Source organism: Trachypithecus francoisi, unplaced genomic scaffold (genome assembly GCF_009764315.1).
Source record: "Trachypithecus francoisi isolate TF-2019V2 unplaced genomic scaffold, Tfra_2.0 Lachesis_group5, whole genome shotgun sequence".
In the NCBI taxonomy this organism is placed as follows: Eukaryota; Metazoa; Chordata; class Mammalia; order Primates; family Cercopithecidae; genus Trachypithecus; species Trachypithecus francoisi.
The window spans coordinates 63,764,517-63,788,058 of record NW_022681470.1 but is presented as its reverse complement, the minus strand read 5'-3'; the positions used below and the strand labels follow the sequence as shown (position 1 = coordinate 63,788,058).

General features: G+C 45.2%; 1 protein-coding gene and 1 long non-coding RNA gene across 4 annotated transcripts in view; both read right to left on the bottom strand.

Annotated features, from left to right (window-relative positions):
- Window positions 1–1,669: 1,669 nt before the first annotated feature.
- IL19 (interleukin 19) lies at window positions 1,670–15,931 on the bottom strand. Of its 2 annotated transcripts, XM_033200579.1 has the most exons (7): window positions 15,681–15,931; window positions 10,275–10,960; window positions 7,863–8,008; window positions 7,646–7,711; window positions 4,615–4,767; window positions 3,546–3,620; window positions 1,670–2,116 (listed from the first exon to the last, which is right to left on the bottom strand). In XM_033200579.1, the coding sequence occupies exons 3-7, from the start codon at window positions 8,004–8,006 to the stop codon at window positions 2,021–2,023; spliced, it is 534 nt and encodes a 177-aa protein (XP_033056470.1). In that variant the 5' UTR covers window positions 8,007–8,008; window positions 10,275–10,960; window positions 15,681–15,931; the 3' UTR covers window positions 1,670–2,020. The 2 variants fall into 2 exon arrangements, with proteins under 2 accessions (XP_033056470.1, XP_033056469.1); XM_033200578.1 differs by lacking the exons at window positions 1,670–2,116; window positions 3,546–3,620; window positions 10,275–10,960; window positions 15,681–15,931 and having other exon boundaries at window positions 4,354–4,767; window positions 7,863–8,182.
- A 277-nt stretch (window positions 15,932–16,208) lies between these two features.
- The window catches only part of LOC117076750, a 63,586-nt gene continuing 56,252 nt past the window's right edge, over window positions 16,209–23,542 (bottom strand). For both annotated transcript variants that reach the window (XR_004434465.1, XR_004434464.1), the window contains one exon: window positions 16,209–19,309. This is a non-coding gene — a long non-coding RNA (uncharacterized LOC117076750). The remainder of the gene's footprint in view (window positions 19,310–23,542) is intronic.

Genomic DNA, 23,542 nt, shown 5'->3' with positions numbered 1-23,542 from the left:
GTGGCCTAGGGTAAGTTATTTAACCTCTCTGTGCCTAGTTTCCTTCTGGGGGTTTAATTATCTGTAGTGCTAGCAATCAATGAGGTAGCCTTTTTCATTTTATTTCATTCTAAAAACCCTAAAATAGGATCGTTTTGAGAAATAAATGACATATATATATCATATACACTTATATTATATTACAAGAAGTATATTTCTTAGACTGTTGGCTTGCCTATAGGAAGCACTATGTATGTGTTGGTGGTTATTCACATTTCTTGAATAAATAATCTGGCTGAATTGTGAATTTAACACCTACGAAGTGCCAGGCAGTGAACAAACTAAACCAGCCCTACACTCATGAAGCTTACCTTCGTATGGAGAAAGAGCTAATAAACAAAATAGGATGCTAGATAAACAGAAAAGGGGTATGAGGTGTGCTGAAGGTGGAAATGGCGGGTTATCCTCCAACAGGAGACCTTTGGAGTGAAGGTCTGAAAGACGTGGAGGTGCAAGCCATGCAGGTGTCTGGGGAAGCACATCCCAGGGCAGTGATAAAAGATCAGAAATGCTATAACTGCCATCATCCTGCCATCACCCAGCCTGCTCAGGGTGGGTGCCCATCCAAGGTCACTTTGGAAAGCTTAGGTGCTCAGCAAACAACCCTGCTCCCTAATAGCCTATGAATTCCATTAACGCATAATGTGTGGAGGGTTTCTTTTATTTTTTAACCCTACCTCAATTTATGAGTGTGCATGTACACAAAGTGCAAAGGCTGTATGGTGAGAACATGCCTGGTGTGTTTGAGAAATACAGAGCCAAACACTATGGTTGGGTCAGAGTGAGCCCAGGGAAGCAGCAGGGGCACAGTCGGGGGAAATAGCCAGGAGGGGTGTGTGTGCACATATTAGGGTTGTCAAAGCCCTCATAATGACTCCATCTTTTAAATGATTATATAGAGGCAGGTGTGGTGGCTCATGTCTGTAATGCCAGCACTTTGGGAGGCCGAGGAGGGAGGATTGATTGAGCTAGGAGTTTGAGACTACAGTGAGCAATGATCATGCCACTGTGCTCCAGCCTGGGTGACAGAGTGAGACCCTGTCTCCATAAATAAATAATCATATGGAGCAGGTAGTACAGAAGGGTCAGTATCCACACTACCAAAAACTAAGGACCAAAGAAATGTACTGACCTGCCCTGGGAAATTCATGGCAGGAGACGCCTTAGAACCAGAAGGTGGCCCCTGAATCAGCAGTCTTTATACTGCACTGTGCTGTCTCCCACCCTGCTGAGGTCATGAGAGACCTTCTCCTCACTCAATGCTCACAGCAACACTACAGGACTGGTGTTAATATCTTCACTTTACAATAGAGGACACTGAGTCTTAGAAACGTTAAGTGCTTTTTTCGAAGTCACATAGGATTGGAACCAGATCTGTCGGACTTCAGAGGTCTTGTTCTTTCCATTAAAGCATGTGATATGAAATCTGAAAGATAGGCATTTGTGCTCTGAATCATCTATGCGGTGTCCATCTAGATGTTGGTGCCCTTTTTGGCCTCTCTACCCAGTGGCCCCTCTACTTACTTGTGGCTGTGCTTGTTCAGCTTTGTCACCATGACAACCATTCCTCTGTCAGAAACACCCTGTCCTCAGTCTTGACTGACTCTCCCTGAATGAAAAGATCCTTCCATTCATACGTAAAATACAGAATTTATTCAGAAAAACCAGTCAGTACAATGTGTACTACAGGATATCACACTCGGCTCACATCACAGACATGGACTATACGACTTCACAATAAATTAGAGGGTAGGCAGCCCTTTACTCCCTGCAGGCCCTTTCAGCAGATAGAGTTCAGTATCAATACCACAGTAGACTTTTTGACTATTTTCAAGTGGAATCAGACAGCCTGAGGCCAGCCAGTGGGACTGTCCGTTGCAAAGGGCCTTCCCCATCTCCTTCCCCTTCAAGGTGGGCCGTCTCCCACAGTAAACTGCACAGGGGATGTTCATCACTGGATCACCATACAGGTTCCTTGTCATCAGGCTGAGGACGTTACTTCATGATTCTTAGCAATCCAGGCTAGAAAGATGTCGAGCTCTCCCAGGGATTTGACGGCAGCAGAGCGGACCTCCAGCTGAAATCAGAGATCATTGTAAGAACCCATCTTTCTAGACTGTGTAATGGTTTTCAAGTCACTTTCTTCACATGCTGGTCCCCACAAGGTTTTGTTTTTTGTCGTGAAATATATTTGCATAACATACAGACTCAGTATTCTTTTCCTCGCAGGCAATCAATTTTTTTCCCCACAAACAAGCAATTAAATCATTTCAGCTCCTTATAAACAAAACTTTAAAATTCTTCATTCTTTTCCCTCAGGTTTTTTTTTCCTCTGTTTTTCACAGGAAAAAAATCTGCCTTACTGGCCAGTTCTGCTGATTTTCTTCTCCACATCAGCTTGCTTTAGTGCTTCTGTTATCCCAGAACATCTTCGTCCCTGTGGTGCTGGACAGCGGGTAGGGAGAGCATGTTGTCCCCATTTGACATATTAGAACACTAAAGTCCCTAAGAGCAAGTGTCCTACCCAGTGTCACACAGACAGTTAGTAACAGAGTTGGAACTGAAGCCCAAGTCTCCTGCCTTATTCCACCTCCTTCCCCAGCAGACTGAGTTCATGCTTTTAGCATGTCCTGCAGAGCCAGCCAGCGTGGGATTGAATCCTACCTCTGCCATGCAATTGCAGTGTGAACTTAGTTTAGTTACTGCACCTGCTCGAGCCTCAGTTTCTTAATGTATCCAATGCAAATAATGACTCATAGCATTGTTCCGAACGACAAATGTATAATACTTGTTGTGTGCCTAGAACAATACCCAGCTTATGGTAAGAACCATGTAATCCTTAGCTATTTCTATAACATTATCTTACAGAGCCTCTCCACAAAGAAGCAGAGCCCATAATAGGCTCCCTAACTCCTTGCTATTCAAAGCATTGGCATCATTTGTCAGTATGATCTAAATGCAGAAACTCAGGCTCACCCCAGCCCTGCTGAGCCAGAATCTGCATTTTAACAAGATCTGCTGATGCTCATGAAAAGCACTGCTTCTCCCTCTACATCCACGTGAGATGTGCATTTTACACCAACATTAACATGAGAAGTACCGTGTCTTCATCACTACACACAATATGGGCGGGGGGGCAGGTAGTGATCGCAGTGACAGCATGCAGGTAACACGTTTTACGCATAATAGCTCACATTTTATGGGGGATCTTTGCTCCCTCTGTGTCATCCCATCTTAAGCAGTGGGTGCTTTCCCCAAATCGTACAGGTCAGGCTTGATATACGAGGCTATGAGAAAATGGTGGAGGAATGATGGAGATGGGGAGCCCAGGAGGTTAGCAAATGAGGTAAGATCAAAACTCTCTTTACAGACACAGAGAATTGAGGCCTGCCCACAATGACTGCTTATAGAGTGAATGCACGAATTTAAGTGGAGAGGAGGCTGAAGGGCTGGCACCCTCCTGATCTCTCATCTTCCATCTTCCCCATCCTCTTCCCAGATCTTACCTGATCATAGTTGTCATGGATGACTCTGGTGACATTGGTAGCTTCCTGCCTGCAGTGACACTGCCTCTGTTCCTGCTGTGATAAAGTGGAGGAAGCTCCTATCAGAGGACATTTCCACTCGGGCCCTCTCTTATTCCTACCTGCCCGCATGAGAAGTGACATTTCTCCTCCCTCCCACAGTGAGAATCAGATGAGTAAACTCAGGTGGGAACAGCCATGGAAAAATAGAGCTTGTTTGTAGAATCACCTGCATCTGCCCACGCCTTTTGTTTTTTCTGCATTTAGAGCCCATCGGACTGTTAGCACTAAGAAAGCAGACACCATATCTGTCTTATCACCACTCTGAGTGCTGCCTCCCACAGGGTAGGCACTCAATGAACATTTGTTAAATATTAATTAGATAATAAATATTAATAGATTATTAATTAAATAACTGGTTAGGTGAATTTGTTTGAGTCCATTATCATATTAATGCAAGTAGGACAGGGACCGTCACCCCTTCTAACAATTTCAGAATCTGAGGCACAGAGAGGTGAAGTCACTTGACACAAAGTCTCACAGGAAATCATTAGCAGGAATGGGACTAGAGCCCAGATTCTCTACTGGTCTAAGTTTTTGTTGCTTTGTGTTGGTTTTGTTTCTGATGTTGGATTTGAATAGATTGCAATGAATTTCTAGGTGACCTTTAGGGATAGGCCATACCAAGGACCTACCCAGAAGTTTATTGATGTAAAGACACCAAAGGGCCAGAAATAAAGAAACCAGGGGTATGCTTATAGTAGAACTGGTGTCCCTGCCATGCCTCTTACTAAGGAATATGTTGACATAAGTCGGTCACCCCAGGAGGGTTATCTAGGAGGAGACCATCCGAGGAGTTGTCAGCAGGCAGGGAGCCCTGGGGAAGCAGTGGCCACTGGGAGAGGTTCTCAACAGTTCTCCACGTAGACGTGGGCAGAGAATTTCCTTTGACTCCAAGCACCATATCAGGAGACCGATGGGGGCCAGCACATCGTGGCCTCTCCTGGGGCAGAAGGGGAGCAGATGCTGGAATCCTGACCCAGTGACTCACACATTGCCGCAGAGTTTTCTGCATGTAGAGGAAAGAGTTGGCAATGCTGCTGATTTTTCTCAAGATTTGGGGGTTTGGCTCTTGATGATCCTTGAACACCCTGTCCACGTAGAATGCTAGGAGGTTCTTGGTCACGCAGCACACATCTAAGGGCTACAAACACAAATTAGAGAAACACTGGAGGCCTATTCTCTCATTATGTTAGAGACCAGGGCAGTCCATTTGAGTGGGGTCAGCAACACATGAGAGAACTAAAAGTCATTTTGGAAAAATTCGTAATGGTCTCAGAGTGTTCATCCTCTCTTATTCCCAGCAAAACTACTTATGACAAAAATGGTGAGAAGAGATTCCAGTTCTCCCCATTTTTTGTATGGCCAAGAAATACATTTACCAAGGATGGGGCCCAGAATCCATCATAGACTAATTCTCTCTACAGTATCCCTAGCGTGTCATCACTAACTTCCACTTAAATCTTTCCAGGAACCAGTTGCCTCCTTTTTAAAAGGACTGATGGCTGAGCAACTTTTTGGGAAAGGACTTCCTTACATTACAGGGGCTGAAGTCGGCCTCTCTGTTATGTCTCCTGTCTGGCAACACACAAGGACTGTTGCATGCCAGTCATCCTGCTAGGTGTGCATTCCTCCAACTGTAATCACAGTGCATTCATTCTAGCCACCTTACTCTGGGCCACACTGCTTAGCTCTCCTCTAGTCTGTCCTTTTACAACCAGAAGGAGCACTAGAATGAGGCTGAGATTTGCAAGAAGGGAGACCGACAGCTGCAGAAGTGGACATATTTGGGTAGGTCTGCAGCCTGCAGAGTGCAGATGTCCCAAAAAGATAGTCTCTAAATTCCCAGGCACAGCCCAGAGAAGTTGGCTAGACAGTTTCCTTCCAGAAGTTTGCCTGCCATCTGCCCTGAGAGTCAGTTACTCTGCAGAAGATAAACTGTTCAGTCTAAGCAGGGAGTGGTTAACGGTGGGACAGCACATCTATCTTCATTCAAGAAGCAAAGCCTCCTTGGCCCCAGTGGCAGCTTTTCCTAGATGGCAACACAAAAACCCTTCTCCTCCTTCACTTTTGCTGATTCCCTTAACCAGAAGGGCAAAGTGTTACACTCCTCTGCACTATCAAAGACTGTGGTACTAGAAAAAGGAACACTGCAGAAAAAAGGAAGGTGGGGCTGAGAAAGGAAGGGAAGGAGAGAGGAAGGGAGGGAGAGAGGAAGGGAGGGAGAGAGGAAGGGAAGGAAAGGGAAGGGAAGGGCAGGGAAGGGAAAGGCAGGGCAGGGCAGGGCAGGGAAGGGAAGGGAAGGGAAGGGAAGGGAAGGGAAGGGAAGGATAAAGACCTGAATCCTTATTGACTCCTTTTCTTATTCCACATGAGCTACTTCCCAACCTTGAAAGGAGAAAGAATCTGAAGATGGGGGCATACACCTGGGGGTCTATTCCTAGCTCTGCCACTAACTCATCATGCTCCCTCCCAAGGTCTCACTGTCCTCATTTGAAAATGATGGTTTTGGAATAGATGATCTTTTGGGTTCCTTCCAGCTGTCATATCTTATGCGTCTATAATACAGTTGGCTAGAATTTTATTTAGTAAGTGGCTACATCTCTTCACCATAAATAAATCACTGCTTAGAAGAATTATGAAGGGGTGTGTGTGTGTCTCTCTCACGTATGCAGAGAAACCTGAGAAAAAAGTAACTCAATACAAATATACCTCACACTCTGTCATATAAAATCCCCCCTTAAACTGGATCTGTCTAGAATACTTCCCAGGACTAGAGAAGCTCACTTTTAAAGGCATCTCTCATGGGCCTTTTTGTAAAATGAATGATCACCTGATAAACCAGCTATTTTGTAACATACTCTCGTCACCTCCTGTCTAGATGGTTGGACTGATCTTCTCACTGGCTTTCCTGCCTCACGTTGTCCATTGTAAGAACAGCACCAGATTGTCTTCCTAAAACAATTTATGATCATATAACTTTGGGCTCAAAAATTTCCATGACTCTCTATTGCTGCTATTATTTTCTTTTATTCTTTTATATCTCCATGGGGCCTTCCAAAATTACCCCTAAGCTACAGAAGTCCTAATCGCCTCTGAGCACTGGGCACCCCCAATCACTCTCTAGGAGATGGCACTTCTTTAGGTCCTCCCAGGGGTTCCAAGTCCTTGGGACACTAGTGTGCCCTAACACACATTCTTTTATTCTTTTTGGGCATCTCAATCTGGCGCCCAGGCTGGAGTGCAGTGACACAGTCATGGCTCACTGCAGCCTTCACCTCCCAGGCTCAAGCAATTCTCCCATCTCAGCCCCCCAAGTAGCTGGGACTACAGTTGCATGCCACTATAACCTGCTAATTGTTTTGTTTTGTTTTGTTTTGGAGACGAGGTCTTGCTATGTTGCCCAGGCTGGTCTCAAGCTCCTGACCTCAAGCAATCCTACCCGCCTCAGCCTCCCAAAATGGCATAAACCACTGCACCCAGCCTATTGCCTGTACTATAAGTCTGAGGCTCAGCCTGGCTCCAGGGACCTTTATAAAATGACTCCAAGGTATTTTTTTGCCTCATCTCCCACCACTCACTTACATGTCCTTCGGGTCACAAACCTGGTCACCTCTCTGTCCAACCTTCACTGATCTTACAGCCATTATCTTATCTTGCCCAAATACCTTCCTCCTTCTTATCCACTGATCTATGACCTCCTCAGGTTTTAAGTCACTGTTTTCTTAGCTACCTCCATGGGACCTTCCAAAATTAGCCCTAAGCCACAGAAATCCTGTCCCCTCTGAGCACCCCCAATCACTCTCTAGGAAGTGGCACTTCTTTCATTCCTCCCAGGGGTTGCATGTCCCTGGGACACCAGCATGCCCTAACACATCATCTGACAAAGAAGAAGCCTGGTGCATTTAGAGTGCATTGGAGATTAGGAAAGAGAAGATGATAATGTAGGGATTTCTTTCTCAACCCAGAGCCATTTAGACATGAAGATAAAAATATTAGAAAAAGCAGACATAGGCCAATACCTTAATGATCTGCAGAGTCTCCAATGTGGACAGGATAGTGACATTTGGGAAGGTGTCCTTAGCTTGCTGTGGAGGGAAACATAAGAACAGACATAAGCAATCAGTATCCTATGTTATTCTGAGATGCAAAAGGCAATGAGAAGGAACTCATTTTCAAGCTAAGATGTAAGGGGAGGTATACCCCATCACCCACACCTTTATACCAACCCATACTCACGATGGCTCTTTTGATTTCTTGGAAACTCTCTTCTATATGGTGCATGTCTGTGGAAATCAGACATCTCCTGAGACCATGGTTGTCTACTGAGCACAACATCAGTATTGTACCCAGGAGCCAAAGGGAAACACAATGTAACTTCATGCCTGCACAAAGGAGAGGAAGTCAGCTGTCCAGCCAAGAGTGGAGAGCAATGAAAGAGAAGAGCCCTGATTGACGTCCCCTTCCAGCCCCAAAAGCAGGCCAGGTGAAATACAAGAAAACAAGACTAAATACCTCAGCCTTGAGGAGTTTCAGGGGTATGTGTCTCCTCTGGTTTTCTTGAGTCAACTGGATATGAGTTCTTCCCCACCCTCACCCCATGCCCCCACCTCCACCCCAGAAAGCATGATACACCACTCTCTTAAGTCCCAGGAAGCATACTTGTGTGCATATCACTCTCCTATGACTCAACACAGCCTACTTTGTCAACAGGGGTGAAAAGCATTGTTTTTAATAAATTAAGTAGGAAAAGCAGGGTTGGTAAGATGCCCTAGGAATTGGGCAACAGATGTGAAAAACCATAAAAACACACTTGGTTTTTGATGTTTACCCCCAAAATAAGTAACACCCTTTTATTATAAACCTCAAGAGTGTATCTGCTTAAAATCATTTGTTTGAAGCCAGCTGTGGAGATTTCATCTTCTGGAGAGGATGGGAAAGGGAGACACAAGCCATCTTCAAGAACTAATTAGCCACAATGAGGAGCTAGGGGAAGATGCCAATGGTAGAGGGCAGCTTGGCAACTTCCCGTCTGTCACCCGCTGAGCCAAAGGGTATGAGCGGCATGTTTGCAGCTGGCTGCTTCATAGCCAGGGCCAGACCCTGAGAGGTTTGCCGCCTCTTCTCATTCTCTTACCCTTCTTGCGTCTGTCTTTCTTGCTGCCTCTTCATTTAACCACTTTATATTGTGCCATATAATGCACACAGAGAAAAGTGCATAAAATATAATGGTACAGCTTATGGGGTTATCTCTGCTTTCACCCACATTTCCCAAGCTTATAAACAGAGCTTAGCCTTAATGCACGTCTTATGACAACACATGTGACGAGAGCAGCCCTCTGCTATGCACTTTGCATGATGCCCACTGAGATCTCCCATTTACAGCTGTGTGTGCCAAGGTAAGTGTATCATGTGTGGCCGTGGAGGAGAGGAGGGCATCAGACACAGGGAGCCAGCTGCGGGGACTGCAGAGCTATAGTTAGAGCTGCTGTAACTCACACATGTGAGTGTGAACCCCAGCTGCCCCCACTCCCTATGCCTTCCTCAGGATTCCCAGCTCCTTCTCTGGAAAGTCAGGAAACAGGAAATCCTGTTTAGAAACCATTTTTGCCTTGTCTCTCCGTAACTGGGCCTCATTCCCAGGGAATAGACAGGTGTATGCTGAGACCTTACCACGTGGCAGGCATTAGGCCAAAGAGCACCCTTCCTCTTTTATCAACCTTTCTTTCTGGCTAAACAAAGATGGGCCCCATTGCCAGGGAAGTTTGTAGAGAGTCCCCCAGAGCTCTGTCCCCTCAGAAGGCTACTGGGGTGCTTCTAGAAAGCCAAGAAAGAGAGTGCGTTTTTTCTTCTGACAAGATAACTCTCAGAAGCAGTAGGATATTGCCTGCTCATCCCATGCCAGGAGACTTGCATATTTTGTGGAGGAGAAAGATGCCTCCCTTAGCTTGGTGAGTCAATGCCAGACATCTTGGCTATTTCAGATATTAGTAGTAGGTAACATTTATCCTACGTGCCATGTGCATTGGGCACTGTCCCAAGAATTTTACGTAATTTTCTCATTTAATGCTCACAACTACCGTGTGAGGTAGGCTCTGTTTTTGTTCCCATTTTACCAAGAAAATGAAGTAACTTGCCCAAGCCAGGGTTTGAGGGAAGGCGGGCCAGTCCCTGAGCTGGCTCTCTTTACTGCTACTCCACCCCACTAACAACACTGTTTCTCTCTGGCATCACAGCCTGGAATCCCAGTAGCTCCCCTGACACCAGACAGACAGGAACCCATTTATGAACCGGTGGTGCTCCTTACATTTAAAAAGACATTTAACATTGCAAAGGATTAAACAATGATAACACATTACAAAGTGCCCAACACAGTTCTTGGAACAAAAAAGCAATAGTAAAGACATTAGATTCCTTACCTTTCCTTCCTTCCCTCCTTCCTTCCCACCCTCTATCTCTTCTCATTGAAACTAAGGTACTAGAAAATTCACCCCTTCTATAGAGTATCTCTTCCCGTTCTATCAAATGCCCAGCATCTGGAACATCATAGCCACACACAATGGTAATAGGTCACCTCTCTGCGGCCATGAAGGAGGAGGTCTAGGATGGCGGTGCATATGAGCCCCTGACGATGGACAGTATGAGCCTCACCTCTCACTTGGTGCTTGCGGGCTGCTCCTTGTGTCTCCTCTCAGTGCTCTCTGCCATTTGGAAAGGGCTGGTCATTTTTATTCAGGTGGATAAGAGGAAATGCTGTCAAGGTTTGCTGGGTGGATCCACCTTGGGGAGATTGTTTTTTCCCTTGTTTTCTTAGTATCCTATTTCCTTAATTGTTTTCTTTCTTCTTTAAGATATAGCTGATTAATCATTACTATAAAATGCCTCTTTCTTCTGGGTCTTGACATGCAGCTTCTAGGAAAAATAAACTCCCCATTTCCATGCAAATGAGAATTTTTTGCAATTCTGTGTCCATGCAGAAAAATCCAAGTTAGGTCACTTTCCTGAGAGCTGTGGCACATTACCAACTGTACCCTGCAGGCCAGCTCATGAAAGCACTCTCAGTCAGCCACACCCTGCAGCAGCCAACCCGTGAGGCTCTGCAGGTGCCTCTGGCTCCAGCATGATCCAGCTCTCCAATGCCTCAGGCAGCTATGAGTGTCTGCCATGTGCCAGGTGCTAGCTAACTGCTTTACCTGCATTATTTTGTTGAACTTCATGAAGAACAGTTTTTCCCCTCATAAAGCAAGTATTTCTTTGCACATCATCTCTTTCACCTTCATCTTGTCCCCTGGAGAGTTCTCTCATTCTTGATTAATGCAGAGAGAGAGATAATGAGACTGGAAAGAAGAGAGGTTTAAGAGAAGCCAGTGGCAGAGCCAGGACCTGAAATCCTTATTCTTGGGCTAGAAGACTCTCTATCTAAACTACCTTTTTACATAAACTTTTTACCATGAAGTTCTCTAGGGATCAGGGTTTGGGGCAATGAAAAGATAGGGTGTAAACAGTTTCTTCCCAATAAATAAAATTTCCAGGAGGTGATTGGTTTGGACCGAGTTACTGCACTAGGCCAATAGGCCAAACCGAAATGGAATCACTCATGCTGAATGAAGTTCCACACCACCAAGCTGAAACTAAATTGTTTATCTAACCTTCTGAGAAATCAGGAGAGAGAAAGATAATAGCCAAATCCTCAAGTGAGCCAGTTTTAGCCAGCATATAAGGAAGTCTCCTCTGCTCTAACCTTTACAAGGAAAGTAGCTTGAAATGACCAATCTGCTTTTTGTTCTCTGTTTCTGCTTCCTCCAGCCCTTGTCTGCCTATAAAACCACTCTCCTCTGTCAGCTCATGGGGCCACTCATTCTATGTCTATAAAATGGGATGTTGCCTGATTCTAGGATTGCAAATAAAAGCCAATTAAGATCTTTTAACTAAATGTGTTGTAATTTTGTCTTTTGACATCCCCAAACACAGTCTCCCAGAATAAATGGAGCTTTATTCAAATGAAGTGAATAAGTCAAATGAAGTGACCTCGGGATGAGATGCAATTATGAGACCCCATTGGGCTGGTACAAACCCTGCCCCTGCAGCCAGATTCAGGAGACAGAGAGGGTGATAGGGCACCGGCAAAGAAGGAAAAGGGACGGGAAGGATTGGGGTCTTTTATGGGACAGGTGCAAGGGAAAGAAACCCCAGGGACTTGATGTCTTGTGGTCCAGCATCTTGGACATAATAAAATGATAAGTGTTGAGGGAAGTGGTAGACTGTAGCGGTTCACAATGTAGTTCTGGGTTTAAACCCTGGCTCTCTCTCTTCTCTTCTCCCTTGTCTCCCTTCTCTTCTTGGTAGCATGCCACAGCTCTCAAGAAAGTGACTTAACTTGGATTTTTCTGTATGAACAAAGAATTGCAAAAAACTCTCATTTGCATGGAGATGGGGAGTTTATCATTTTTCCTAGAAGCTACATGTCAAGACCCAGAAGAAAGAGGCATTTCATAATAACGATTAATCAGCTATATCTTAAAGAAGAAAGAAAATGATTAAGGAAATAAGATGAGGGTATGGCCAGGTAGGTACCCTCTCTGCCTGGCTCAGAGAGGGTACCATGCCTATTGCCTTCTGTGGGAATGAGGCTTCACGGAGTTGAGCAATATGTGGCCCTATTGCAGAGTCTGGATGAAATGCATTAGGTCTATAGACACTGGACAAGCTACTTAAAGCCTTTCTGAAGCTCCATAAAGTAAGCCTTTCTGAAGCTCCATAAAGTAGGTAAAATAAACTGTGAAGATTTCAATGAACTAATGGACCTGTATCATAGTAAGTACTCCTTAATAAATGTTATGTTTTTCTAAGCTGTGTGCCAGGCACCTGGAAAAGGAGAAGACATCTTTGTTAGGAGCTAATGGACATCTTTCTGCTCCTTTGGAGAGGGGGCAAAGAGCCACTCTTGACATCGGAAATCTCCCCTATCCCCCTATCCCCACCCTTGTTTCCCCCAGAGGGGTCGGATGGAGGGAGGTGGGTGCTGTTTTCCCAGCAGGGACTGAGCTGCCTGGCTCAGAGCCCCTCTGCACATGTGAAAAGAGCAGTTCAGAGCCCAGCCACACATATGAGAGGATTTGCAACACTGTCCTTGCTGAGTCTCACCCCACATTCACCCCTTGTGTTCAGACTATATGTTCTGACCCAGCTTTCATTTCAGGGCAAATATGTCATACCAGGAAGCTTGCAGGGGAAGGGAATAAGTGATGTGTTTATAACTCCGCTTCCAGCATGCAGTGTACCATAATTGCCGGTACTGGAAGCTGGGTTGACTGGCTCTACTTTCTATGGCTGTCAGACTGAAGGCAAGCCACTTAATCTCAGTGCCTGTTTACTCATCTGTCAAATGGTACACATCATGTCTACTGCACATTCACCATGTAGGCACGGCATGAAGATAAAGTGATTACACGTAAGTCCTCAGCACAGTGCCTGGCACATAATAAGCAACTTGAAAATGATGACATTTATTATCAATTTTACAATTCCCTTTAAAGCTCCTAAATCAGGAAGAAGGAACTATAAGAAATAAGTTCTCTTCATATTAAGCCTTGCTACCTGACCCCTAATATCAAAAATAAAATATAGATTGAGATAGAATGGCATCTTTCCCAGGATTGCAATTAAATTATGAATCTGGTCTCCAGACATATGGCTGCATCTCACCTTAGAATTGGGACTTCTGGGACCAATGGACCCACCATTGAGATATCAGAGCTCAATTTTCCACTTGTTAAGTAGGGAAGCAGAAAGAATATGAAGAAAGATTGGCGAGCCAGAATGGAGAATGCTCTGAGTTTGATATGTTCTGGACACAACTCTCTCATGTCTTCCAATTCCTTATCCCCACCTAACATGCACTCCAACCTCATGAATTTTTCATAGTGATGCCAAGGCAATTTCCTTCCCTTAAAAGAGTTGATTCTGGCCATTCCTAAGTACTTAGTGCTGGAGCACATACAAAAATTGCATAATTCCAGAGGGTACCATGCCTATTGCCTTCTATGGGAATGAGGCTCCATGGAGTTGAGCAATGTGTGGCCCTATTGCAGGATTTGGATGAAATGCATTAGATCTATATGAGTAATTTTGGTTAGATTTGAGAAAGAACCTGTCATTATGAGGACTATAAAACACTAAGAAGTATGACTGAGAACGAATTTGTAATAGAAAGAAATATAGGCTGGGCGCGGTGATTCACGCCTGTAATCCCAGCACTTTGGGAGGCCGAGGGGGGCAGATCACGAGATCAGGAGATCAAGACCATCCTAGCCAACATGGTAAAACCCTGTCTCTACTAAAAATACAAAAAATTAGCTGGGCGTGGTGGCAGGAGCCTGTAATCCCAGCAACTCGGGAGGCTGAGGTGAGAGAATGGTGTGAACCCAGGAAGCAGAGCTTGTAGTGAGCCAAGATCGCACCACTGCACTTCAGCCTGGGTGACAGAGCAAGACTCCGTCTCAAAAAATATATATATATACACACACTATATATGTATATATATAATGTATGTATACATAATATATATACATGTATAATCTGCGTATATATAACATATGTATATATTATATATATTACTGATAATGATGGATGGGTATTTTATTTGGGAAACTAATAGGAATTTTAAAACAATATATAAGTGTTTAGATGTCTTGGTAAATATATCTAGATCATAATGATATGTGTGAACTTGAGTAGAGCTTTGAAAATAAAACAAAAAAAAAAGATGAGAAAAAGAACTGGGAAATTTAAACCTAAAAAAGTTTCTCCTTTGTTTTGTTTTTGTTTTTTTATCTTTTGTCTCTCTTTTATTCTTCATTTTCAGTGGGGTTGGCTCTCCTTTGTTGTGATATTTGGAAATGAGAGTCAGAGAATATAACAAAGAACTCAGTTCAATGTTCGCATTACAGGGATGAAGAAATAGAGAAGTGAACCAGTCCTCCATGGCACAGCAAGGAAGTGGCTCTCAAACTTCTCTCTCCTCACCTCTGGCTCAGCGCGCTTTCTAACCCCACGCTGCCCTTTCACTCTGGGATTAGGTGGAGTGGAAAGGAACCTAGACTTGTGAGGGACCTCAAGCCCGTTCAGCAGGGGAGGTGACGTAACTCTCCCAAGCCATGCTGTTCTGACTTGTCATTACCCAGAAAGCTGATGACCTAAGGAAATCCAAACTGGCCACACCTGTGCTCCTGGGGAGGGAAGTACAAATCCACATTGGGCACCTATGCCGCTTCAGCCTGGACTTCCTCCTCCTCCTCCTTTTTTGCCCACAGGGCTCTCAGTCAAAGCCTGTTCAAAGCCTCAGGCCCCGGGTAACATATCTTATGTCAATGGGCTCTGTAGCTCAAATGTTGTGAAAGAGCCCCAGTGGAGATGGGATGGAGGGATAGGTCATGGAAAGAGCCCAACTGATGCCTCCCCATTCCTCTCCTGAACAATCCACTCTTCCCTAGGCAGGTGGACTTTCTAAAATGCAAACCCAGCCTTGGAACTCTCCAGTCTAAAACTCCCAGCGTAACGCCCTGGGGCCTCTCAGTAGCAGAAAATCTGCTCCCCACAACATCCAGACCCATCGCAGCCTGGACCTTGCCTACATTTTCCACCTCATCTCTCTTGCAGGTCTCCCACACCTTACGGGCTCATCTTACCTAGAAAGCCCTCCCTGGCTCTTCTACCTTGCAAACACCAACCCAACGTCAAGACCTAGCTCTGGTGTGACTTCGTTTGTGAAATTTCTCCCCTCTTCCTTTCCTCTCCCCACTCCCCTCCTCCTCCCCACTTCAACCCTGGTTGAGTTGACCACTACTTTCCTTTTTTATATTCCCACTGTATACAAGATGCACATTTAGCTTTGAATTTCAGACGAAAACATCTCAGTGTTTATCTATCTGAAATTCCAAGTTAACTGGGGGTCTTGTATTTGTATTTGCTAAATCTGGCAACTGCTACAGCTCATACAATTGAGTGGGGAGGGTCCTTTTAAGAAATTGAATTCAGGCTGGGCACAGTGGCTCACACCTGTAACCTCTGCACTTTGGGAAGCCGAGGTGGGAGGATCCCTTGAGACCAAGAGTTTGAGACCAGTATGGGCAACAAAGCGAGACCACATCTCTTGAAAAAAAAAAAAAAAAAAAAAAGCTGTGTGTGTTGGCACATGCCTGCCTGTAGTCCTCGTGCACACCTGTAGTCAGGAAGTTGAAGCAGGACAATTGCTTGAGGTCAGGAGTTGAAGACTGCAGTCTGCTATAATTGCACCATTGCACTCCAGCCTGGGCAACAGAGTGAGATCCCATCTGGGGAAAAAAATTGAACTCAAAAATAGAAGTACAAAATTAGAGACAAAAGTAAATGTTTATTTAGAAAGAGAAATTACAACAAATTACAAATTCATAAAAGTTAACAAATACCACAAACACCATAAAATCCAGAAAAAAACATTTTTATTCATTAACTCCTGATAACTTTTTGTTTCCTTCTTCTATGTGAATACTTTTTTTATTGTTATTTTCTGTAGAGAGAATAAAAAGATATTCAGTCTGTCCTTTGCTGTGGTTGTTTCCATCAGCTTACCCCAATGGAAGGTTAAGATTTAATTCTTTCATAACACTCCGTACAAACCTGTTATTTCTTTCCCCCATCCCACCAACATAAACGTATCACAACGGCACCTCTTTCTAGGCAACGTGTCACCCACATTGGCCCAGGGAGGTATCCGCTTTGGGAGAAGGCAGAGTCTTACTCTCCTGTAGCCTTGTGTCTCTGGGAGAACCAGAGAATGGTATTGGGTCCACATGTTTATGTACCTTTCACTCCAATTTCTAACATTTCTCATGGTCACATACTCAAGATGTTGCCAGAAAAGAGGATCCCAATCTAGACCCCAAGAGTCGGTTCTTAGATCTCATACAGGAAAGAATTGGAGCACAGAGAAAGAAGCAAATTTGTTGGAAACTACTCCATTAGAGAGTAGGGCATGCCCAGAAAGCAGGAGGAGGAACCCCTGTCCTTTAGGAACATCTCTGCTTATAAGAAACTATAAGGAGCTATGATTAAACTTGGAATGTGCAGATGTGCTCACTAAAGGTACAGGCTGTTGGTGCTCTTCAACCTAAGTCTGCTCGTTGATGTTATCTCTGAGTAAAGTGGACTGTACTTGGGACATCTGGACATTCTGCAGACTTGGTGGGAGATGTCCTGTATGGCCATCAGTCTTCTGTAATTATAAGTGGTGGTCAGCTTAGAATGTGGCTATTTTCAGACCATAAAGCATTAACCTTCTAGGTGCCTTGTGAGTGCCTAGCCTACTCACTTCAGGATGGAGTCGCTCCAGTCATGTTTTATTAAACCAGAGGCCTGGTAAGCAGGAGTTCCTCCAACAAAATTCATAGACTGAAAGAGTAGACTCACACTAATAGCTAACAAGTACTGAGCACTTTTGCTGCCCCAGGGTCTGTGTGAAGCATCTATATGCATGGTCTCCTTTCATATTCACACCTATTCCATGAGGTCAACACTATTTCTGTGTCCATCATTTTGGATGAGGAATATGAGACTTGGAGCTACTAAGTACCTCACCCAAAGATACCCAGGTGGGGTGTGGTAGAGCTGGGTGCAGTCATAGGCAGCCCACTCCAGCGCTTCATTGCACCAGACATGAAAGAGCATCTGGTCCAGCCTTCTCATTTACAGATGAGGAAACAGCTGAGGCCCAGAGAGAAGCATTTTGAAATTGAAAACTGACTTCAAAAATAGAAGGATAAAATTAGAGACAAAAGTAAATATTTATTTAGAAAGAGAAATTGCAACAAATTACAAATTTGTAAAAGCTAATAAATACCACAAACACCATAAAATCCAGAAAGAAAACAACATTTCTATTCATTAACTCCTGACAACTTTTTGTTTTCTTCTTCTATGTCAATACTTTTTTTACTGTTATTTTCTATAAAGAGAATAAAAAAAATTCAGTCTGTCCTTTGCTGTGGTTGTTTCCATCAGCTTACCCCAATGGAAGGTTAAGATTTAATTCTTTCTTAACACTCCGTACAAACCAGTTATTACTTTCCCCCATCCCACCAACATAAACGTATCACAACGGCACTTCTTTCTAGGCAACGTGCCACCCACATTGGCCCAGGGAGGTATCACAGATTTTTGTTTCTTTCTTCAGACAACTGAGTAGTGGTGGAGCTGGGACCGGAGGCCACATCCCTGAACTCTCAGTCCAGTGCTCTTTCCATTCACAGAATCTTTGTCCCCTCTTCTCACTTCAAACTTCCTCCCTATAGAAACAGGCGTCTCTTCCCTCCAAGCGAAGGAACAGCCGAATGGCAAATGGCATACAGGATGGCTTGACAGTGTCCTTCCCAGCTGGCAAGTCCCAGGCGTGTCAGGAGGAACTCTAATTCTGTGGAAATCGGTTGTGGTTCTTGTCCCTTATTGTTAAAATAAATCATGTCAGTTGAAAAGAGTTTCTCCCATCGGTACTGGGAGCCAGGGAGTTCCTGGGGAGGGCTTCACCCCAGAGCCCTGGGAGGAGGAGAGGGTGGACTGGAGGCTGCTGGCCTGCTGCAGAGTTACAGAAAGCAGGTGGCAGAGTGAGAGCTGACTCATCTGAAATACTAAAGCGATAAGGGCAGGCCAGGGACAAGGACTGCATCTTGCATCCACATTGTTTCCTGGAAGAAACCCCACCCAGCTGCCCTCTCCCCTACTACCTTCCCAGCTCCTCAGATCCTGTCCATTCAGAAAGCTAGTGGTGTAGTTCAGACTTCGTTTCCTAGAGGATTTTCTGCCCTAGGCTGTCTAAATCTCCACCATGTCCCGGGGCCAAAGTCATTCAATATGGCAGGTCAAATAGAAGCCAGCTATCAGCGTCTACTTAGAAGTTAGCTAAGATTTGCAGTTTAGGGCTAAAATTCAAAGCAAGGTGCAATTCCTCTAGGAATCCCTCTCTCACTGCCCTCACTGCGTTATCTTCTCCTTGGTCTCCCCTCAGCGCTTGAGGACTTATTTTGAGCTCTGTTCACTTCCACTTTAGATTGTTTGGGCCACTCTGAAATCTCTCACCTATCAGACTTGAAGGTGGAGGAAGGCTGAGACTGTGTCTCCCAAGCGGAGGGTGCATAACAGTTAGTGGCCAGATGAGAGGCCCCTTTGTTAAGTTGGTCTCTCAGTTTGAAGGTCAAGCTCTGGTTTGAATATAGACTCCACAAGGGCAGGGGTCTTGTCTGTGTTATTCATCACTTTATCCTCAAAATGTAGCACATACTGGGTGCTCCAAGTTTGTTGACTGAATGAAGGAATGACAGGGAATGAGACCTTCCAAAGGCAGGGACAGTCGTGCAGTTCCTTGGTGTTTCCCCACACCCACCTGCACAGGGTTTTGGTAAGTTCCATGTGAACAGCATGCCTGTTAAGCTGGGTTCCTGGTGGGAAGGAGCCCCTGAATCCATGCTGTAGAAACATTATTCTTCTGTGCCCCTTCGGTGAAGCTCTTCCAGAGAAAAATCAGAAAGGTCAGGCCCAAAGAGTCTACCTGCTTCTCTCCCAGTATCCAACATAACTAGATTCAGAAGGGGGTGGAGACAGGCAATCCTGGCTGTTAAAGAGTTGAATTATAGTCTTTTTTCTTCCAGGGTATGCACCTAGGTCGAAGATTAAACAAAATGTGGTATCAGAAGAAAAAGTGTTGATCTTGACATCTTACAGATACTGAAGAGTTATTAAGCCGGGAGAAAGAAAAATTCAAGTTGGCCAGCTGCGTCAAAGGCAAATCAATCATTTTGACTAACAACCTTGAAGCGCAGTAACAATTAAGTACATTTTAAGTGCCCAAGTAACTTGCCATCACTAAAGCTTTTCTTGTAGTATATCAATGTTTAAATACAGAAAGAGTTACTTAGGGACCAACTACAGGTCCAAGATTTTGGATTCATTTATTTGAGAAGTTGATTCAATATTTGGAATCCCTCTCCCCCCAAAAATGTACACATATGCAAACCTTCCTTCTGATGTCTTTCTGCGAACCCCTCCATGAATCCTAAATTAGTAACATTAAAAGACTTGGATTCAGGGGGCCTGGCACAGTGGCTCATGCCTATAATTCCAGCACTTTGGGAGGCCGAGGTGAACAGAACGCCTGAGGTCAGGAGTTTGAGAATGGCCTGGCCAACATGGTGAAACCTTGTCTCTACTAAAAATACAGAAAACTAGCGGGGTGTGGTGACAGGCACCTGTAATCCCAGGAAGCTGAGGCAGGATAATCACTTGAACCCAGGAGGCAGAGATTGCAGTGGGCTGAGATCGTGCCACTGCACTCCAGCCTGGGCAACAAGAACAAAACTCCATCTCAAAAAAAAAAAAAAAAGACTTGAGGACTCAGGTCTAACTTTGACACTTGCTGGCTCTATAACTTCAGACAAATCAATTAATCTCTCTGTGCCTCAGTTTCCTCATCCGGAGAAATGGGGGTGATAATTCCTCCCCTACTCTTACTAGCTCTGTGATCTTGGGAAAACCAGGTCAGTGTATCTTTCATTAGCCCCAGTTTTCTCATATATAACATGTGGCAAATGAGGACCAGACGGTATAACATACAGGAAGCTCCTAGAAGAAGGAGGAAATGCCATACATGTTTTTGACTCGGCAGATGCAAGAAACATAAACTTAACTCACTGAAAAGAGTCCATGTTTTCCTCTATTCCACCAAATACTTTTCTCATTCACAAATAGCACCTGTCCATCACTTTATGTTCTCCAGGGCATTTTCACATATAGTATTACTTCACACTCAGAATTCCATGTCAACAGGGAAGATGTTCCATATCTAGGGAAGATGTCCTCCTTTCTTCAGATGGGAAGGCTAAGGCTCAGTGATTGAAGGATCATGCAGCCAGCTAGAGCTAGAACTCAGCCTACCTGGGCACCTTAACTCGGTCCGGGCCTCCTCTCTGCCTTCCCCCTGGGACAGCAGCTAGGGTTGCCCTCCATCCGGGGGCCCCAGACCTCTAGAGAGAAATAATCCACTGATATCAAGTAACAGTGCTGGGGTGAGCAGCAGGAGCAGCAGTTTTGCCCCTCAAATGATACACTCAGTACCATTTCTTGGCAAAAGATTCATGGTTGAGAACATTCTTTCCCTCTGAAAACATGGTGATCCTGTTAAAACTGAAACTTGCCCCAGTCACATCCTTCTTAAGATGGAGGGAAACAGGGCTTCCACCCCCATGGCTTTGAGCATTGAGAATTCCCTCGGCAGGAACAGCTTGTGAAACCTCCAACAGGCCTTGGAAGGCTGAGAAGCCTTCCCACCACACACTATTTATTCCCTGCATTTCTTACCCATTCTTATCTTTCGGTGATGGCTCCTCCCCTCCTGACAATGGAGAGTGTTATGTTTGTTTAATAACATTTTTTTCTCAGCCATTAGAAAAGTAATCCTTGCTTTGGTATGGAAAAATTATAGAGAATACAAAAATAAAATAGATAATGGAATAAAAACTAGAAGGAAAGAAAAATGGTCATCCACACTTATTCTACCCAGGAATAATCTTGGTGTCTTTTTTTTTTCTTCTTGCTCTGTCATCCAGGCTGGAGCGCAGTGGCGCGATCTCAGCTGCAACCTCTGCCTCCCGGGTTCAAGCAATTCTCCTGCCTCAGTCTCCTGAGTAGCTGGGACTACAGGTGCATGCCACCATGCCCAGCTAAATTTTTTTTGTATTTTTAGTAGAGACGGGGTTTCACCATGTTGGCCAGGATGGTCTCAATCCGTGAGCCACCACACCCAACCACCTTGGTGTCTTTTCTAACTTGGATCACCTAGAAAAAGAAAATATTTAGGCCAGATGCGGTGGCACACGCCTCCCGGCACTTTGGGAGGCCAAGGCTAGTGGATTACTTGAGGTCAGGGGTTTGAGACCAGCCTGGCCAACATGGAGAAACCCTGTCTCTACTAAAAATACAAAAATTAGCCAGGTGTGGTGGCATGTGACTGTTGTGCCAGCTACTCAGGTAGCTGAGACAGGAAAATCACTGGAACCTGGGAGGCGGAGGTTGCAGTGAGCCAAGATTGCACCACCATACTCCAGCCCAGGTGACACAGTGAGACTTCATTTCAAAAAAAAAAAAAAAGAAAGAAAAAGAAAGGATCCATGCAGTGAAATATAACCCTAGAGCCTAACCCCCACAAGGACTGCAACCACCTGAGCCCACCCTGGTCACTTACACATTCATTCAACCGGACCCCTACAAGCCAGGCCCTGCACTAGGTTTGGGGGACACCAAAGTGGACAGCACAGTCCCGGCCCCACAGATCTCACAGTAGCAGGAGAGACTGGCCACTAAACAGTTGTCACGATCGCTCTCACCAGTCAAGACCTGGGCTCTAGGTCGGGCGCGGTGGCTCAAGCCTGTAATCCCAGCACTTTGGGAGGCCCAGACGGGCGGATCACGAGGTCAGGAGATCGAGACCATCCTGGCTAACACGGTGAAACCCCGTCTCTATTAAAAAAAAAAAATCTAGCCGGGCAAGGTGGCAGGCACCTGTAGTCCCAGCTACTCAGGAGGCTGAGGCAGGAGAATGGTGGGAACCCGGGAGGCCGAGCTTGCAGTGAGCTGAGATCCAGCCACTGCACTCCAGCCTGGGTGATAGAGCGAGACTCCGTCTCAAAAAAAAAAAAAAAAAAAAGACCTGGGCTCTGTGCTAAGTATTTTCAATATATTAATTTATTTATCCTTACAACCTTGTTGTGAGAAGGTACTATCTTTAGCCATGTCACACAGATTGATAAAACTGAAATTAAAAGAGTTTTAACACTTGGACAAGGTTGTCGAGCCTGTAAATGAGGAGCTGAGATCCGGACCCACGGAGACCAACTCCAAAATAGAATGAGGGTTATGAGGATCAGGAAAGGTCTCTCTAAGGGAGTGAGGTTTAACCTGAGACATGGCGGAGGAGCACAAGTAGAACATTTCAACCCCATTCTTTCCCCTATATCACCCACCAGCCTCCAACTCACCCATAGCTGTGGCTCTTCATGGGCCCTGCAGCTGCCATTCCCACTTGTCTTGCTTCTCAGCCCTTCTATGCAGGGGTGTTTCCCCCATCGTCCTTCTCCATTTCCCCCTTTATGGAAGCCTCTTACCCAGGACCCAGACCTGCTCATTCTCTCGAGGGCATCTTGGAAATTCCCCTTTCCCCCTTGCCCAGGATAATTTCAGGCTTAGCCCAGAACCCCCAGTTTTCCCAGCACCAAATATTAATCACAGTTCGGGCTAAAACTGCCGTGCTCAAGTTCTTCCAAATTCCAGGCAGGGTGGTGCACGGACATGATGAGAGAACTCTGGGACTTTTCAGCTTCCGGCCACCCTAGAAAGGCAGGGCAAGAACAAGGCCTGCGGGAACTTGAAGAACCTGAACACCTCCTCCAAATTAAGGTGCAGACCAAACCCTCTCCCAAAGTGTAAGGAGCTTTCATTTCAGTGGGCGGCTTTCCTTCCAGCCTTCCCACACAGGACATCCTGGGGAACAGTAACTGTTGATCCCAGGGTGGCGGCATACCAGAGCACTCTGTCCCTGAATTCACTTCTCCCTTTCCTTAACCCTGCTGTGCCTGGGGAAGCTTAGAACCACCTGGCAGGTGGTGATCCCTGCATCCACCTGTTGCAGTGGAAGCCAATAGGAGAAAAGCTGATGGCACTAGAGCAGGGACTGAGCCTTTGCCAAGAGAAAAACACATGCAGATTCTGTCAGTCTTGAACACACTTTCTCTTCCAGAGGATTCCTCCCAGGGAACTCCCAGAGGAGGAGGAAGTGCCAAGGTCGTCCAAGGTCCCTGTTAAAGAAAAACCCTGATGGGAGAGCAAAAAGAACCTTTGGC